This window comes from Prionailurus bengalensis, chromosome B3 (genome assembly GCF_016509475.1).
Source record: "Prionailurus bengalensis isolate Pbe53 chromosome B3, Fcat_Pben_1.1_paternal_pri, whole genome shotgun sequence".
Classification (NCBI taxonomy): domain Eukaryota; kingdom Metazoa; phylum Chordata; class Mammalia; order Carnivora; family Felidae; genus Prionailurus; species Prionailurus bengalensis.
Genome location: NC_057355.1, coordinates 113,595,680 through 113,615,151, shown reverse-complemented (window position 1 = coordinate 113,615,151; position 19,472 = coordinate 113,595,680). Strand labels below are relative to the sequence as shown.

Below are 19,472 nucleotides of genomic sequence, written 5' to 3'. Positions count from 1 at the left end.
CTTGTCCTCAATACAGCTGATAATTAAAAAAAATAAAAGGATAATCTATGATATGATATTGTATATTGTAGTAAACATATAAAATATGAACCTAAAATAATGTTTGATATTATAGTTGTTGATCTAAAAGAAAACAGATGCACACATAAGTCCTTTAGCTTAAATACTGACCAGCTGATAAAAAGCTACAGACAGAAAGGTTGGAACTACTAGCTTTTAATCATAATTTGTTTATTTAGCTGTTTTACATTTTTACAAAGACTAGGTTAAGTGCTTCTGATGGTTATTCCCAAAGTATTCTGTCCTCTGGTGATAAATCATACCACTTATACTTTATTATAATTTGTAATTGCCGGTTTGTCTGTTTGTAATGGTAAGAACAATATCTAGTTGCTCACCACTGCTTCCCCAGAACCAGGAAAAGACTCATTTAATAAATTAATAAACCCTGTTGGGGAGGCAAAGATTACATTTAATCACAGATCCAAAGCTCAGAAAAGCTGAGCAACTTGCTTAAGGTAGTGTGATTATTAAGCAGAGAAGCCAGCATTTGAATCTATATCTTCTACTATCAAGTGTTTTTTTCTACTGCTGATCATTCAAGACTGTACTATATTTCTCATGTAAAGAAAATATATTTGCACATATATTTCTGCACATGACAGACTGCATATCTAACCTGAAACATAGAAGAGGGATTTCTATGAGGTTTAGTGAACACTATTAGGTACTAAATTATAAATATCAGCACCAAGATGCAGTAACAGTAACAATGTCAAACTCACTAGTGTTCTAATTTTATGCTGGCTGTCATTCATGGGATGTCTCATATATATCTCAGATTGAAGACGTTCAAAACCAAATGTATTAATTCCTTTTACCTTCAAAATGTGTTTCCTCTCTTATTATTCCTTAATATAGTTAATAACATCATTTACCCACATCTCAAATGAGAAGCCTAGCTTTCTGACTTTTCTGCCCTAAATATTCTATGCTAAAATAAACAATTCACCTAGATTTATGTGCTAAAACCTATGGCCTTGTAATTTGACTCAGCAGGCAAAGACAAAAAGTCATTATTTAAAATACATAGAACTAATAGCTGAAGTTGGATTTTGAAGTCACTGAATTAAGACTTTCATGTACTAAGGATATTTTAGTCTGAGAGTTCCTGATTGGTGATAATTGGCTGGTGACAGCCACCTTTAAAATGGTCATTATTGCTGAATTTTGTTTTGTTTTTATATATCCTTTTTGTCCCTGGTGAAATGTTCCCCTTAGAGATGTCTTCTCTGATAATCCTATTTAAGTAAGGTTTCCCTCCTATTATTTTCTATCAATGTAACTTTTCATTTCTGCTTAGCAAGAATTTCAATTTATAATTATTAAGTTACAGTAAAATTATGATTATCAGAATAATTTACATTTATCTTAATATTTATTTTAATATACATTAATTAAACTGTAAACTCCATGGGTGCAGTGACTATATGTCACTGATATAAAAGCAAATATAAGAATATTTAGTTTAGATTTTAATTAAACAGTCTTATAATTTGAGACTTTCAATAGATTAATTTGACTTTTTTATTTTTAGGATTTCACTTTAGTAAATTTGGAATGCCAAATTATTTTAGAATTGTATTTAATGTTCTCTTTGTAATTAGGATATAATTATAAAGTTTTAAAAAGGCTCAAGAACTACTATGTATAACTGAATTTAGCTTAAAATATTTATAAATGTTCATAGTATATTATTAAGGAAAAGAATACTGCATCTTGAACAGTTCTGCATTCCCAACATTTAGGTCTTAATATTTGACTAAACATTTATAGTGGACTTAAGTTTTAGCATTATTTTCTAGACTTCATAAATGAGTGTAGCTTATATAATTGAGATTTAATGCAAACAATAAATTATTTTGTTAAAAAATTTTGAAAGTCATGAATGAGATGCTTCTTTGCAATTCAAGTCTTAGAACTCCATGTTTTCATTCAGTGGAAGATGTAAGCTGACTGGCACCTGAATGGCATTAACATACATTTTATGTCTAGAATGTTCTTACATTTTGTCTTCATTAAAGATTTAGAACCATAATTTTTTTTAAACTATAAATTAATATTGGTTGTATTTGACACAAGTCTAAAAACAATGATATACAACAGTAATAACACTGTGAGGACTTTGCTGAGAAGGTTGTACCATGGAATGTAAAAGCAACCGTACTACACATATGAAGAATGGCTTGAGATCACTTCTAGTTAAGTCCAGTTGCAACATTCTTAAAACTCAGGAAAAAGTTGGAATTGAGGAAGACAGCTATATAAGTGGTAAATCTGATGACAGAGAAAGCCATAGTTTGAAAAATTACCTGCATATCTCTTGAATAAATTTAGTGAAAGTTTGATATTGAACACCATATCTTATCAATTAAGAAGGAATGTTACTGTTAATCTTTTGATGCCAATATTGGATCCATCATATTGAAATGTTGAAAGCACAAATGACTAACTTAACCAGGAAAGGGACATTCCGGAAGAAAGCAGTAATAGCCATAATTACGTCTGCTACTTAATTTATCATATACATGGAGATGTGAGGCAGCAAATAAATGTCTAATCCTTTTTTCCTCCAACACATGATTCAGTACTTGGGAAAAATTGTAAAAAAATAAATACTAAAAAACTTCCTCCCTCCCCCAAAGGTTGGCATTAAAACTTTCTTTCTAATCAATTTAGATTTGTTTCCAAATATTAGGCAGCAACATTCCAAGTTGAATATGTTTGAAAAAATTTGGCATGATACTAGAGCAGGGAGCTACCCTAGCTTGGACAAGTTAAAAAAAAAACAACCCTTCGGTGACATTATTTTGTTAATTTTCCTTTTTAAAGAAATGCATTCACCCTTTGCATAAACAAGTAACTTCACATCTATACTGATGAGTATGCTAAAAAATAACAAGTCTAGAGCAAAGAAACAGGAGCTACAGAAAGTGATATCTGTAGCTGTGAATGTAGGAGTAGACATTTTACATGATATTTCTATTATCTTACTATTGGCCTAATATGCACAATCTGTAAAACAGTAAGTGGTAATTATCTTATAGTCCACTAATTTTTCATTGCATTATCTTGCATGCAATCCAACCTTGACAAACAGAGGGAAATACTGGTTAAGTTTCCCATACTCAGATAGTAGAATAGGTGTAAGGTGCCAAGGAACTGTACTTACTTTTGGTGTTGGGCAGGAAGCTGTAGAAAGGCGAGATGTAGCCTGAGCACGAGGCGATTCTGAAGGAGTAGTGCTGAGGGAGGCTGTGTCTCGTGGGAGCACCTGAACACCACGAGAAATGATGGAATCTGGAATCTGAACAAGAAAAACAAGGATGGCTTAATATTCTGAAAACACCAACAACACTGAAATCAGTATCAACACCTAACTTTTTTTCTGTGGCATTATTTGCTGCCTAGCTCTCATATATTTGGTGTCACTTACTGTTAGGTATAAATGCCTGTCCGTGAGTTTGGATATAGGTTTCTATCCAACAATTTGTGATAGGACAGAAACCTTCAGATTTAAAATATTTTCCCTGGTCAAATAATATTTCATGGAACTTTTTTATGAGAAGCAGTTTAGCATTATGGTTACAGAGTAAAGTGTTTGGCATTCATATACTGGCTCTGCCACGTAATAGTTATTTAATTCTTAGATATTTTCCATTTTCCTTTCAGATTCTCCACCCTTCTTCATCCTCTCTGCTCTAAACTGACCTGTATAGATAAAATCAACAAGCCATCTGTACTGTCTAGTTTCTAGTTGCATTCAGCCAGTGGGAGGCACTGCCAGGAAACTAAAGCATTAGAGGAGATTAAGATCTGGTCTTTATTCCCCTGGCTCCTTTCTACCTGGTCACCGCAGGCTGGCTAAGTCACAGCCCCTGTCAGATGACCCTTGCTTACAGCTCTTTTCTGGATTCCAGTAGGAGTTCCCTGTCTTTGCCCCATTAGGACTAGAGTATTAAGGGTTCCCAGTATTACTAGTCCCAGGGAACACTGGGACACTGCATTGTCTTGTTGCTTTCCCTATAACCTGCCCAAACTTTTGTAGGCACTATTGTCCCTTCATTAAACTCTTCTCAATTATCCTTTTAACTATGCTATGACTTCTGCTGGGACACTGACAGCTATAATTTTTAAATCACCATTTCCTTTATCTAAAAAAAATGAAGCTAATGATAGTATCTACCTCACTGGATTACTATTGAGGGTTAAATAAGATACTGTATATAAATTATCTAGCACTTGTAAGTAGTAAATACTTAATGTTTATTATTATTGATATTACACCTATCAACGTGACACTGATGTAACTGAGTGTCACTATTCTAAAAATATATAAACAACATGGATTATTTATTTTAAAAATTACTAATTATGTTGATTATAAAATTATTATTTTGCAGCATGCATAATTTTGTTCTGGGCTAGTACTAATGGGTTTAGGTTTTCTAATCTCAAAATGAGAACTTGACCACTTTCAAGTTTTGTGCATAAGAGGGGATGTATATGTGATAAAAGGATAAATAATTAACTAATATTCAATCAGCAAGTATCACTTACTATGTGAAAACAAGGAAGCAGCAGCCAGACTTTATGACTGGGAAGGTACTGCTGTTCTTATGTATCATCTGTTTCTCCCAAAGGACATAATACAATTTCCATAGAAGCTCTTTTATTTAGTTTCCATACCAACATCCTCATTACTGATGTTATTGCTACCATGTTAGGGCCTAACATTTTATGTGATTTATAAAGAATATTTCCATAACTAGGGTGAAGGCAATGGGAATTCTGAGAAGAAAAACTGTTCTACCTAATACATTTGAGTACTGAATTGTGATAAATATTTTAAAGAAATGGTGGATAGTCTGGTTTAAAAGAGCTATATGTTGCCACTTGTGTCTAATAAAAAAGGCCAAGTATTGGATAGAAAGTCAAAGAAGGCTCCTATTGTACTTCACTTGACACCATGTTTCTCTACTTCATAGCAATTTCCACATTTATACTATATTTATATGTATACTACATTTAGATGTCTATCTCACATACTAGAATGCACTGTCATGATGAAACTGTGCTTTTGCTACTATTGTACGCCCAATACCTAAGAAAGCATAGGCTCAAAGTAGGATGTATGTATGATATATAGATTGCCAGACTCACACACACAAGTATACATATACTACACATCTCTCTCTATGTGTGTGTGTGTGTGTGTGTGTGTGTGTGTGTGTGTGTGTATGAATGTAAACAGAACAGCAGGATATTTCAGGGAAAAGATAAGTTTAAATTTGAAGGACATACTTTGGGGTTAATAGTCTGGAGATACCCAATGAGCTATTAGAAATATGAGCTGGAATGGCTAACATTAAAAACTCAGGCAACAACAGATGTTGGCGAGGATGAGGAGAAAGAGGATCTCTTTTGCATTGTTGGTGGCAATGCAAGCTGGTGCAGCCACTCTGGAAAACAGTGTGGAGGTTCCTCAGAAAACTAAAAATAGAACTACCCTATGACCCAGCAATTACACTACTAGGCATTTATCCAAGAGATACAGGTGTGCTGTTTCGAAGGGACACGTGCACCCCCACGTTTATAGCAGCACTATCAACAATAGCCAAAGCATGGAAAGAGCCCAAATACCCATCGATGGATGAATGGATACAGAAGATGTGGTAAATACATACAATGGAATATTACTCAGCAATCAAAAAGAATGAAATCTTGCCATTTGCAACTACGTGGATGGAACTGGAGGGTATTATGCTAAGTGAAATTTGTCAGAGAAAGATAAAAATCATATGACTTCACTCATATGAGGACTTTAAGAGACAAAACAGATGAACATAAGGGAAGGGAAACAAAAATAAAAAAACAGGGAGGGGAACAAAACAGAAGAGACTCATAAATACGGAGAACTGAGGGTTACTGGAGGAGTTGTGGGAGGGGTGATGGGCTAAATGGGTAAGGGGCTTTAAGGAATCTACTCCTGAAATCATTGTTTCACTATATGCTAACTAATTTGGTTGTAAATTAAAAAAAAAAAAAAAGAAATATGAGTCTAGAGCTCAGGAAAAAGTTAAGGATTAGATATACACTTTGGGAGGGGCACCTGGGTGGCTCAGTCAGTTAAACATCTGATTTTGGCTCAGGTCACAATGTCATGGTTTGTGAGTTCGAGCCCCATGTTGGACTCTGTGCTGACAGCTTGGAGCCTGGAGCCTGCTTCAGATTCTGTGTCTCCCTCTCTCTCTGCCTGCCCCCTCCCCCCCCCCCCCCCCGCCAACTTGTATTCTGTCTCTCTCTCAAAAATAAATAAACATAAAAAAAAGATATATACTTTGGTAATTATCAATGGAGGTGGTAGTTTCAGCCATGCAAATGTTTCAGATCATCCAAGGACAGTATGTAAAAGAACAAAAGATGATGGCTGATAATTCTAGGTAAGATCCATATTATGGAACTCAGAAGATGGATAACAGAAGAAAAAATTGAGGAGGAAAAAAAAAGAATCTGTAAATGAAATAATAGTACATCCTATTTTTCCTTGAGCAATCAGGGTTTGTATCTATCATACTGGCTCAATATTAAATACCAAATTTTTCATTTTCAAAAGTATTTCAGTTTGGAAGATAAATTATTTGGTTTTCAAATCTTTAAGAAATTGTTAGACACTTAAAAGGAAAATCAAGACAGTGTGAACATAAGGGAAGGGAAGAGAGAAGAAACTTTCAAGGAGATGTTAAAAGATATCAACTATTATAATATGAGTAGGATGAGAGTTGGAAAAAAGCCACTGAGAGCCTGAAAGACTCAACCAAAAAACTGTGAGAACTTATAAATGAATTTAATAAAGGTTCAGGATAAAAATCAGTCTACAGAAATCTGATGCATTTCTATATACACATAATGAAGCAGTAGAGAAAGAAACAAGTAATCAATTAAATTTACAATGGCACCAAAAACAATAAGATACCTAGGAATAAGCTTAACCTGAAGATGTGAAATATAAAACACTGATGAAAGAAACTGGAGATGACACAAAGAAATGGAAAAACAGTCCATCCTCATGAAATGGAAGAACAAATATTGTTAAAACGTCTCTACTATCCAAAGCAATCTACATGTTTAATGCAATCCCTATCAAAATATCACCAACATTTTTCACACAGCTGGAAAAAACAATCCTAAAATTGGTATGGAATCATAAAAGATCCCGGATAGCCAAAAAGCAACCTTGAAAAAGGAAAACAAAGCTGGAGGTATCACAATTCCAGACTTCAAGTTATATTACAAAGCTGTAGTGACCAAAACAGTATGGTACTGGCACAAAAATAGACAAATAAATCAGTAGAACAGAACAGAAAACCCAAAAATGAACCCACAATTATATGGTCGATTAATCTTTTACAAAGCAGAAAAGAATATTCAATGAGACTTGAAATCATAAAAATCCTAGAAGAGGACACAGGCAGTGACCTCTTTGACATGGGCTGTAGCAACTTCTTTGTAGATATATCTCCTGAAGCAAGGGAAACAAAAACAAAAATAAACTACTGGGACAACAGAAAAACTAAAAGGCAACTGACAGAATAGGACATGATATTTATAAATTAAATATCCAATAAAGGGTTAGTATCCAAAATGTATAAAGCATTATAAAACTTAATACCCAAAAAGTAAATAATCCAATTAAAAAATGGGCAGAAGACATGAAAAGACATCTTCTAAAAAAAGACATACAGACGGCCAATAGACACATGAAAAGATGCTCAACATCAGTGATCATCAGGGAAATGCAAATCAAATCTACAATGAAATATTACCTCATACCTGTCAGAATGGTTAAAATCACTAACACAAGAAACAATGGTGTTGGTAAGGATATGGAGAAAGAGGAACCCTCTTGCACTGTCGGTGGGAATGCAAACTGGTGCAGCCACTCTGGCAAAGTATGGAGGTTCCTCAAAAAGTTAAAAATAGAACTACCCTACTATCCAGTGATTGCACTACTAGATATTTACCCAAAGAATACAAAAATACTAATTCAAAAGGACACATGAACCCTGATGTTTACAGCAGCATTACCTACAACAGCCAAACTATGGAAACAGTCCAAGTGTCCATCAACTGATGAATGGATAAAAAAGATGTGGAATATATATACGTGTGTGTGTGTGTGTGTGTGTGTGTGTGTGTGTATACATTTACATACATAAAAAAGATTTAAATCTTGTCATTTCTAATGATGTAGATGGAGCTAGGGAGTATTATGCTAAGCGAAATAAGTCAGTCAGAGAAAGGCAAATCCCATATGATTTCATTCATATGTGGAATTTAAGAAACAAACAAAACAAATGAGTAAATGGGAAAAAAAGAAAAAAAAAAAAAGAAAGAGAGGCAAACCAAGAAACAGACTCTTAACTATAGAGAACAAACTGATTGTTACCAGAGGGGAATTGGGTATGGGGATGAGTAAAATACATGATGGAGATTAAGGGGTGCACTTGCTGTGATGAGCACTGGATGTTGTATGGAAGTATTGAATCACTACCCATACACCTGAAACTAATATCACACTGTATGTTAGGTAACTGGAATTTAAATAAAAACTTTAAAAAATGTCATTAGATTCAGCAATTAAAGAAGTTACCAGTAGAGTAAAAAGAGTAGAAGTGAGTTGAGGAAGCAAGTGGGATGATAAAGTGGGGTAATTTGTAAGAAAAGAGGAGATACATTCACTGTTATTTTTTCCTTTCATGCTTGAAGTGAAAATCCATTAATGAGAAAAATGGGGAAATATAAGTGGCAAAGATAACTTTCATAAATATCTGGATATATATGTTGATGAATTAGCAGGGAGGATAACTAAGGATTTGGGCAAGGAATTATCAATAACGTGGATCCAGTTATAACTGGCAACCATAAACTCACAATTTCATTATGTAGCCTAGAAATAAATTTTCCACCTATCTCAAAAGAAACTTAGGCAAAAGATAAACTTCGAAATTCTTTGCAGGAGTAGTTATTAGTTGTCTGAGAGGCAGTTATTTCTTTCTTTTTTTTTAAGTTTATTTATTTTGAGAGAGAAATGGACAGAGAGAAAGAGACAGAGACAGAGAGAGAGAGAGAGTGCGCACCTGATGGGGAGAGGGGCAGAGAGAGAGAGAGGGTAAGAGAGAATCCCAAGCAGGCTCCGTGCTGTCAGTTCAGAGCCTAATGACAGGCTCAAACCAACCATGAGATCATGACTCAAGCTGAAATCAAGAATCGGATGCTTAACTGACCATGCCACCCAAATGCCCTGAGAGATAGCTATTTCATTATTTGATGAAGACAGGTACCCAATTATAAGAGGTAAAACAAAAACAAAAACAAAAACAAAAACTGGAGGTAAGGAAAAGGAGGCAGTGAATATGGATTACTCAGTTGATGGGCATTTGTACTGTCTCCGTTTTGGAGACACATTGAACAATGCTAGTTTGAATATTCTAGCATGTATCATGATTAATTTTAGGATACACACTCAAACACACACACACACACACACACACACACACACTCAGAAACAGAATTGCTGGCTTTAGGGTAGGCATACCCTCTTTTACAAATTTCCAAATTGGTTAAGGCAATTTATATGTCTATCAAAAGAAAATGGTGATAGTTCCTCCTACTCCACAACTTATCTCTACCTAGTATTGTCCATACTAGCAATTTTTTTTTTCAAATCTGGTAGTAGTAATAATATGTTTTTGAGGGCTTGATTTTCCTTTCCCTATTAATGAGAAAAAGCATTATTTTATATGTTTATCAGGCATTTAGATGTTCTTTTTGGTAAAGACCCTCTTCAAGTCTTTTGCTCAAATATTCCCTTATTGGGTTGTCCTTTTTAAATAAATTGTTAGATGTCTGTATTTATTCTGGATAACTAGTTCTTCATCAGTTTTGTATGCTGAAAACATCTATTTCTATTTTATAGCTTGTTGTCTTACTTAATCATGTTTTATGATTAATAGAACATTTTAATTTAGCCAAATATACCAATAGTTTCCTTTATAGTTAGTGGTCTTTGTGTCCTAAAAGGAATCCAGTGGAAATGGCAGAGTAGGAAATGTGAAAATTCTATCACACCATGAAAGAGAGGAATAAACTAGCAAAAACTGTCAGAATCAACTTTACCCCAAATCTAAAAACTAAAAGTTTATAGCAACCAGGTGAATACTTAATCAAGAAAAAAAATCAAAAATAAAAAAACAACAACAACAAAAAACCAATTCCTCCACTAAACAGCTCAGTGGTAGACTTGAAGACACAGCTCACATTCCTCATAAGGTTCTTAGTACTGGAGGGAGAATAAACCTTATTCTTAAGAATTACAGTTCTTTGGGGCGCCTGGTGGCGCAGTCGGTTAAGCGTCCGACTTCAGCCAGGTCACGATCTCGCGGTCCGTGAGTCCAAGCCCCGTGTCAGGCTCTGGGCTGATGGCTCGGAGCCTGGAGCCTGTTTCCGATTCTGTGTCTCCCTCTCTCTCTGCCCCTCCCCCGTTCATGCTCTGTCCCTCTCTGTCCCAAAAATAAATAAACGTTGAAAAAAAAAAAAAAAAAGAATTACAGTTCTTTGTTTCGACATGTCAGTTAGTTCACTGAAGGGCATTTAGGGCTTGCTTTTATTTCTCCTAACCTCAAACTCTCCCAGGGCTCCTACAGCTAACCAGCTGGTGGTACTGCCCAAAAATGTAAAGACAAATATATTAACTACTGCTGTCTGGGCAAGGGATAACAGTTGGGACAAAGAATAGACTAACAAAAACTTGGGAGGAAAGGCAATGTAATGAAACGCTTTCAGGCATAAGGACTTTGAAAAACTCCCACATATTCCTGGGAATCTAGAGGTCATATTTATGCCCAGGGTGGCCACATCCTCAGAAGACTTCACCTAGTATTTCACCTCTTGTCAAACTTCAGACTCTGCACAAGCAGGAAATCAAGGCTAAGTCAAAACTGTAAACTGGCTGAGTGCTGAAGGCATGCCCTGACACATATACAGAGTCCAAATGCAAAGAATGAGAGATTTTTCTTTTTCAGTATATATTTATCCCAGACATTTAAGGAAATCTCTGTTGAATCACTAGCTGATCAAAAAGCTAATGGAACAGAGACTTCAGTAACCACACACAATAAATAATAAAACTTGACAAGAAAAGTTAATCAACAAACCAAAACCTATAATTATGACAAAGAGCAATGATATGCGTAATGGGAGTCCCAGAAGAAGAGAGAAAGAGGCAGAGAAAATATTGGAGGAAGTAATGACTGAAAACTTTCCAAATGTGATGAAAGACACAAATCTATATACCCAGGACGTTCAACAATTCCAAGTTAAAGAGATTTATACCAAGACACATAACAAATTGTTGAAAGTAAAAGATAAAGAATTTTGAAAGCAGCAAGAGAGAAGCAATTCATATGAGAGATCCCCCAATTAACAGCTGATTTCTCAGCAAAAACAATAAGGATCAATAGGTAGCAAATTAACATATTCAAAATGCTGAAAGAAAATGGTCAACCAGAAATTTTATATCTGGCAAAAATATAATTCGAAATGAAAAGGAAATCAAAATATTCTCAGATAAACAAAAACAGAGTTCAATACTAGTAGACCTTCCCTACAAGAAATGCTAAAAGGAGTCCTTCAGGCTGAAATGAAAGTACATTAGATAGTAACTTGGGATTCACATGGAGAAATAAATAAACTGGTACTCTACAAGGTAGACATAAAAGTATTAACACATATTTTGGTAAATCTAATACCATTTAAAAATAAAACTATATAAGACAATAATTATAAATTTGTGTTGGTGTACACACAAGGTATAAATATGTATATTGTGAAAATAACGTAAGTGAGGGAGATGGGACAAAGTTTTTGCATAATATTTAAGCTCATTTGGTATTAATTCAAATTAGACTGTTACAAAGTAAGATGTTAATTTAACCCCCAGAGCAACCACTAAAAAGATAACTAAAAGAATATTTGCCAAAAAAATGAGAGAAAAATCAAAATGACACACTAGAAAATAACCAGTAACTTGTTTTTAATGTTTATTTTTGAGACAGAGAGAGAGAGAGAGACAGAGAGAGAGAGACAGAGAGAGAGAGACAGAGAGAGAGAGCGAGGGAAAGGCAGACAGAAGGAGTCACAGAATCTGAAGCAGGCTCCAGACTATGAGCTGTCAGCACAGAGCCTGATGTGGGGATTGAACTCATGAACTGTGAGATCATGACCTGAGCTGAAGCTGGACGCTTGACCAACTGAGCCACCCAGGTGCCCCTAGAAAATACCATTATTCAAAAATGAAGGAAGTAATGAAAAAAGTGAGGCATAAAAATAATAATATATAGAAAACAACAAACTGGAAAAAAAAAAAGCCACCTTACCTTATCAGTAATTATGTTAAATGTAAGTGGATTAAACTACCCAAATAAAAGGTAGAGACTAACAGAATGGATTAAAAAAACATTATCTAAGTACAGTACATATTTTAGATCCAAAGACACAAATAGGTGGAAGGTAAAAGAATGGGAAAATTTATCTTATGCAAACGGTAACCAAAAGAGAGCTAGAATGAAAAAAAAAAAAAGAAAAAGAAGACAGCTAGAATGGCTATAATAATATCAGACAAAATGGACTTTAAGATAAAAACTGTTACAAGAGACAAAAACGTGAAATAATGATAAAAAAGGTCAATCCATCATAAAATGTAAGAATTATAAACATATCCACACCTAATGAGAGCCCCAAAGTATATGAAGCAAAACCTAATAGTATTGGTGAAAAAGTTTAACAATAATACTGAGAGACTTCAATGTTCCACTTTCAATAAATGGTTAGAACAACTCATCAGAAGATGCAACAAGTAAAACAGAAGATTTGACCGACGTTATAAATCAGCAACAATACAGAGGAAAAAATCTACCTGATAACAGTAAAATACACTTTTTTTCTCAAGTGAACAAGGAACATTTTCCAAGTAGACTAAATGTTAAGCCACAAAATATGTCTCACTAAATACTGAAATCATACAATGTATCTTCTCTAACCATAATGAAAAGTAAGTAGAAACCAATATAGAAATAAATTGGGAAATTTACAAATATGTGGAAATTAAACATTCTTTTTTTAAGTTTATTTATTTATTTTGAGAGGGAGCGGGAGACTGTGCATAAGAGGGGGAGGGGAAGAGAGTAGGGTGGGAGGAGAGAGTGGGGTGGGGGGAGAGGGAGAGAGGTGGGGGGAGAGGGGGAGAGAGAGACAGAGAGACAGAGAATCCCAAGCAGGCTCTGCACTGTCAGCACAGAGCCCGATGGGGTGCTCGAACTTACAAACTGAGAGATCATGACCTGAGCAGAAACCAAGAGAGGGATGCTTAACCAACTGAGCCACCCAGGTGCCCCCAATTTAAACACATTCTTAACTATGAGTTGAGGAAAAAATCACAAAGGAAATTACAATATTTTCACATAAATGAAAATGAAGACACAACATACCAAAACTTACGAGTACAGCAACAGTAGAGCTCAGAGAGAAATTTATAGTTGCAAACATCTACTTTAAAAATAAAGATTTCAAATCAATACTCTAACCTTACACCTTAAAGAACTAAAAAGAGAGCAAACTAAACCTAAAGCAAAGAAAAGAACTAATAACAAGTATAGTAAAGATAAATAAAATAGAGAACAAAAAGTGAAATAATCAACAAAACCAAAGTTCGTGCTTTGGAAAGAACAACAGAATTGACAAATTTTAATCTAGACTGAGAAAAAAAAAAAGAAAATTCATATTACTAAAAGCAGGAATGAATGTGGGGACATTACTATTAATCACAAGGAAATAAAAAGAAATATAATACTATAAATAATTGTATGCCAACAATTAGATAACCCAGATGAAATGAAAAAATTCTTAGAAACATAGAAATTATGAAAACTGATACAAGAAGTAGAAAATCTGGAGTAGACATATAACAAGTATGAGTTAATAATAAAAAAAAAAACCTTCCAATAAGGAAAAACTCAGGGCCAGATGGCCTTACTAAAGAGTTTTATCAAATGTTTAAAAACTAATTAACACAAATTCTTTACAAACTCTTCCACAAAACTGAAGAGGAGGGAACACTTCTCAAATCATTTCACAGGGCCACAATTACCTTGATATCAAAGACAAATGAAGACATCACAGGAAAATAATACTATAGACCAATATTCTTTATGAATATAGATGCAAACTCTTAAATAACACACTAGAAACTGAATCCAACAGCATATTAAAATGGTTACATACCATGACCAAGTGGGATTTATTCCATAAGTGCAAGTGTGGTTCAACATTAGAAAAATAATCAGTATACTACAACACATTAATAGAATAAGGAAAAAAATCCACAAGATAATCTCAATTGATGTAGAGAAAGAATTTGACAAAACTGAACACCCTTTCATGATAAAAACATTCAGAAGAATAGATATAAATAGAAGGCAACTTCCCCAACCTGATAAAGGGCATCTATGAAAAACCCATAGTTAATATCCTACTTTTAGATAAAAGACTGAAAGCTTCCTCCTAAGATCAAGATGAAGGATGTCTTCATTCACTACTTCTTTTCAACATTGTACTGGAAGTTCTAGCCAGGGAAATTAGACAAGAAAAGAAATAAAAGCTATCCAAATTGGGAAGAAGAAATGAAACTTCTTCATAGAGGGCATAATGTTATACATACAAAATCCTTTAACCCACAGAAAGAACTATTAAAGCCAATAAATTCAGCAAAGTTGCAGGATACATGACGAACTCACAAAAATTGGTTGTATTTTTGTACACTAACACTGAAAAATTTTTAAAAATTTCAATAAAAGAATCTCATTTACAATAGCATCAAAGGGAATAAAAAATTAAGGAATAAATTTAATTAAGGAGGTGCAAGACTTGTACACTGAAAATTACAAAAAAAAAAGACATAAAGAAATGGAAAGATGTATATTGTAAACATGGCAATATTACCTTAAGGGATCCCCAGATTCAATGTGAACCCTACAAAATCCCAACAGATTTTGTTTTTGCAAAAATAGAAAAACCCATCTCAAAATTCATATGGAAACTTAAGGTCTCCCTGTAGCCAAAATAATCTTGAAAAAGAAAGTTGGAGGATGCACACTTTCTCATTTGAAAACTTACTTAAAAGTTACAGTATTCAAAACAGTGTAATCCTGCATAAGGATAAACATATAAATCAATGGCATAGAATTGAGAGTTCAGAAATAAACCCTGTTACATTTAAGGTTAATAGAAAGAATAGTTTTTCAATAAATTGTGTCAGAACAACTGGATATCCACATTCAAAAAAATGAAGTTGGATCCTTATCTCATACCACATACAAAAATTATTTCAAAATCAATGAAAGCCCTAAATATAAGAGCTAAAATGACAAACATGCTTAGAAGAAAACATAGGAATAAGTATTCATTACCCTGTATTTGGTAATAGATCCTTAGATATGCTATCAAAAGTATTGGAAACAAAGAAAATTTACAAAAGATTTCATCAAAATTAAAAACTTCTTTGTATAAAAGGGCATTACTGATAAAAGTAGAAAAGATGACCTATAGAATGGGAGGAAAGATTTGCAAATGATCTATCTGCTAACGGTCTAGTACCCAAAATATGCAAAGAACACTTACAACTCAACAACAGAAGACAATCCATTTAAAAACAACCTCATTTTTTTAGTTTTTATTTATTTATTTTGAGACAGAGAGCATGAACAGGGAGGGGCAGAGAGAGGGAAAGACAGGATCCCAAGCAGGATCCACACCATCAGTGCAGAGGCCCATGGGGGAGTTCAAACACACAAACCGCAGATCATGGAGTCAGAAGCTTAATGGACTGAGCCACCCAGATGTCTCTAAAAACAACCTCATTTTTTAAAAGAGGCAAAAGACTTGAATAGACCAGTCTTCTAAAAAGATATACAAATGGCCAATAAACAACAATAAAAGGTGCTCATCATCATTAGTCATTAGAGAAATGCAAATCAAAACCACAATGAAATACCACTTCACACCCACTCAATGGCTATAGTTTTTTTTTTTTTTTCTTTAAGGAAAATAACAAACGTTGTTGAGCATGTAGAACAACTAGAAACCTCATCCACCACTGCTGGGTATGTAAAATGATAGATCTCAGTAGACAACAGTTTGTGTGGTTCCTCAAAAAGTTGAACAGAATTATCGCATGACTCAACAATTCTATTCCTAGGTGTACATGCAAGAGAATTGAAAAGTGGTGTTCAAACAAAAACTTGTACACATATGTTCATACCAACATTATTTTAATAACCAAAAGGTGGAACCAACCCAAATGTCCATCAATTGATCAATGGCTAAATAACATGTAGTATATCTACATAATGGAATATTGTGCAGCCATAAAAAGGAGTGCTGATATATGCGACAACATAGATGAACGTTGAAAACATGATGTTAAGCAAAACCAGCCAGACATAAAAAGCCACATATTATATGATTCCGTTTGTATGTAATGTCCAGAGTAGTCAAACCCATAGAGACAGAAAGCAAATTAGTAGTTGCCAGAGGTGGGGAAAGAAGTTATGGGGAGTGTTCAAAATGGTCAAAATGGTGAATTTTATGTTATGTGAATTTTATTTCAAGTATTTTTAAAAGGAATCCTTCCCTAATCCAGCATAAAAAAAGTGTTGTCCTATAACATTCTACAAGTTTTATAGTTTTGCCTTTCATATTTAGGTCTCCAGTAATCTTAGACTTGATTTTTGTATACTTTATGAGATAGGTGAACAACATTTTTTTTTTTTTTGACAAGGACAGCCTATTGTGACAGCATCATTTATTGAAAAAAGACTTTTTCCACTAGTATGTAGTACAAACTATCATATGTGCCCATATGTGTGTTGGTGTTTGGGGGGGCTTAAATTCTGTTCCAATGGTCTGTTAAATTTTACACCAATGATGCAGTACTTTAATTACATCATTTTAAATCTTGATATTAGTAATGCAGGACTTTCCACTTGGTTCTTTTCCTTATTCAAGAGTATCTTGGTTATTTTTGGCCTTTGCATTTATTCTATATGTATTTTAGAAGCAGTTTGTCAAGTTTCTCTCTTCCTTTGTTAATTTAACACACACACACACACACACACACACACACACACACACACCACTTAGAAACTACTAGGATTGTATTTACTATGTTTGTATAGAAAAGTATAAAAAAGTTTTGAAAGGTAACCCTCTGATTTTTAAAAAAAGTGATTACTTCTGGGGCAGCGTGAAAGCAAATAAAAAGATGAGGGGATAGTTCAAATGGGTGTTAATCATCTGTTTAATTTTTATTTTTTTCATTTTTCATTTTTAATAAGAATGTATTCATGTATTACTTGTACAATTATAGATTTTTTACTAATAAAATCCACGAAAGGGATTATTTCAAAATTAAGACCTGGTCTACACAGTCAACAGTTAGGGAGAAGTAAAAGAATGAACACAATGTCTTGCATACTTAATAATGTCTTGATAATAATTATTTCCTTAATAATAAAGAAGTAGAAGCAGCCACTAACTTTTTTTTTTTTAATTTTTTTAATGTTTATTTATTTTTGACAGAGACAGAGAGACAGGGCATGAGTGGGGGAGGGGCAGAGAGAGAGGAAGACACAGAATCTGAAACAGGCTCCAGGCTCTGAGCTGTCAGCACAGAGCCCGACGTGGGGCTCGAACTCCAGACTGCGAGATCATGACCTGAGCCGAAGTCGGACACTCAACCGACTGAGCCACCCAGGCGCCCCTAGCCACTAACTTTTAAGAATTATAATCTCTCTTTGAGACAGAAGGAATAGAATGAAGAATTAACTCAGAAAAAATAATTTAAGCAGAGGGACAGATGTTTAGCCTTGATGGTCTTTATTTTAATAAAACAAGAAGAGAAGAGAATGGGGAAAAGGAGGAGGTGAAAAAAGGTTAAGCTCTGAAAATTGCAATTCATCAATGTGTATGAAGGAGTCAATAAGAGATGAACCCAAGGCTTGCCAAGGAGTAGTGAGGATCCACCTAGAGTAAGCAGAATTTATAGTGGGTTAAGTCAGCACAAATGAGAAAAAGAAATGCCAAATCACTTCCAAAGGGAATAACATTCCTTCACTTTTAGAGAGTAATCTGTATTCTTATTGTCTTATGCAACTGAGAGCATGGAGGAAACAATTAGTCCCAGTTGATCTCAAACCTTTTGCAGGTATGCTATGTAATTTTGAATGTCGATTATTAAACAACAGAATTTTCCCCTTTAAGGGAAATTGTAATGAGAATGTATAGTTTTTTTAAGGAACCGTGCTAATTCTTTCAATCTATGTTGTTTTTCTGGTCTATTAATTTGACTGGGTGAATACTTGTAAAAGAAAAAATGGAGTTACAATATCAAACTCAGAACATGTAACCGAAGTATCACTTCTCTTTTTGAACTCTGTGGTCTTTTGAAGTGCCAGTAAGAATACTAATAGAATAAACACATAAACTTGTATTTTGATGTCAAGGAAATTCATAAGTGAGTATACAATGCCCCTTGAATCATTATTTTTACCACTTAAAATTTTGTATTGAAAAAATGTTTAAATTTACAGAAAAGTTATAAAACTAATCAATAGGAAGATGTTTGGATTTAATTTTGGGTAGGCAGTGAGCAAATTTATAATAATTGGAGCTAGTTTTTCCCAAAGCAGGCATGTATGAAGGGTTACGGCTTCCATAGCTACAATTTGTCAATCTCCGTAGCAGTGCTTTTAGAGTCACTGTCCAGCTTGGTGGTTAGCTCCATCATGTGTACCCTTTCCTGGTACCTTCTGTTTAAAGACCTTCAAGGTAGGCTGTATTTTCCTTTTTTTGTTGTTTTTAAAGTTTTTATTTATTCTTTTAGTAACCTCTATACCCAACATGGGGCTCAAACTCACAACCCTGAGATCAAGGGTTGCATGCTCCTGTGCCTGAGCCAGCCAGGAGCTCTGGGTAGGTTGTATTTTCTAAAAATACAACTAGACATCCAAATATGCAATATAAGATCTGAATTTATAGTAAAAATAGATTACATATGAATACAAAATAGATTTTCAGAAAATATATATCATGTATCTTTCTAGAGCTTTTGATACTGTTATTTTAGTGGCTATGATTAAGTGTTATAAAAATTTTACTAAGGCACAGAACTATCAAATTAGTGTATCCTGTTCAGTAAGGCATTTAAGTCATTCATAAAATTCCTGTGGACAAGACAGACAAAGAAAGTGGGTTTTGATGGCTAGAAGAGACATATATGTTAGCTGGTTAACATATAC

At 34.2% G+C, this 19,472-nt stretch overlaps 1 protein-coding gene across 14 annotated transcripts in view; it reads right to left on the bottom strand.

Annotated features, from left to right (window-relative positions):
* The window catches only part of GPHN (gephyrin), a 636,202-nt gene that overhangs the window by 206,336 nt on the left and 410,394 nt on the right, over nt 1–19,472 (bottom strand). For all 14 annotated transcript variants that reach the window (XM_043556393.1, XM_043556386.1, XM_043556392.1 and 11 more), the window contains one exon: nt 3,233–3,367. In XM_043556393.1, coding sequence (XP_043412328.1) covers nt 3,233–3,367 — 135 coding nt within the window. The remainder of the gene's footprint in view (nt 1–3,232; nt 3,368–19,472) is intronic.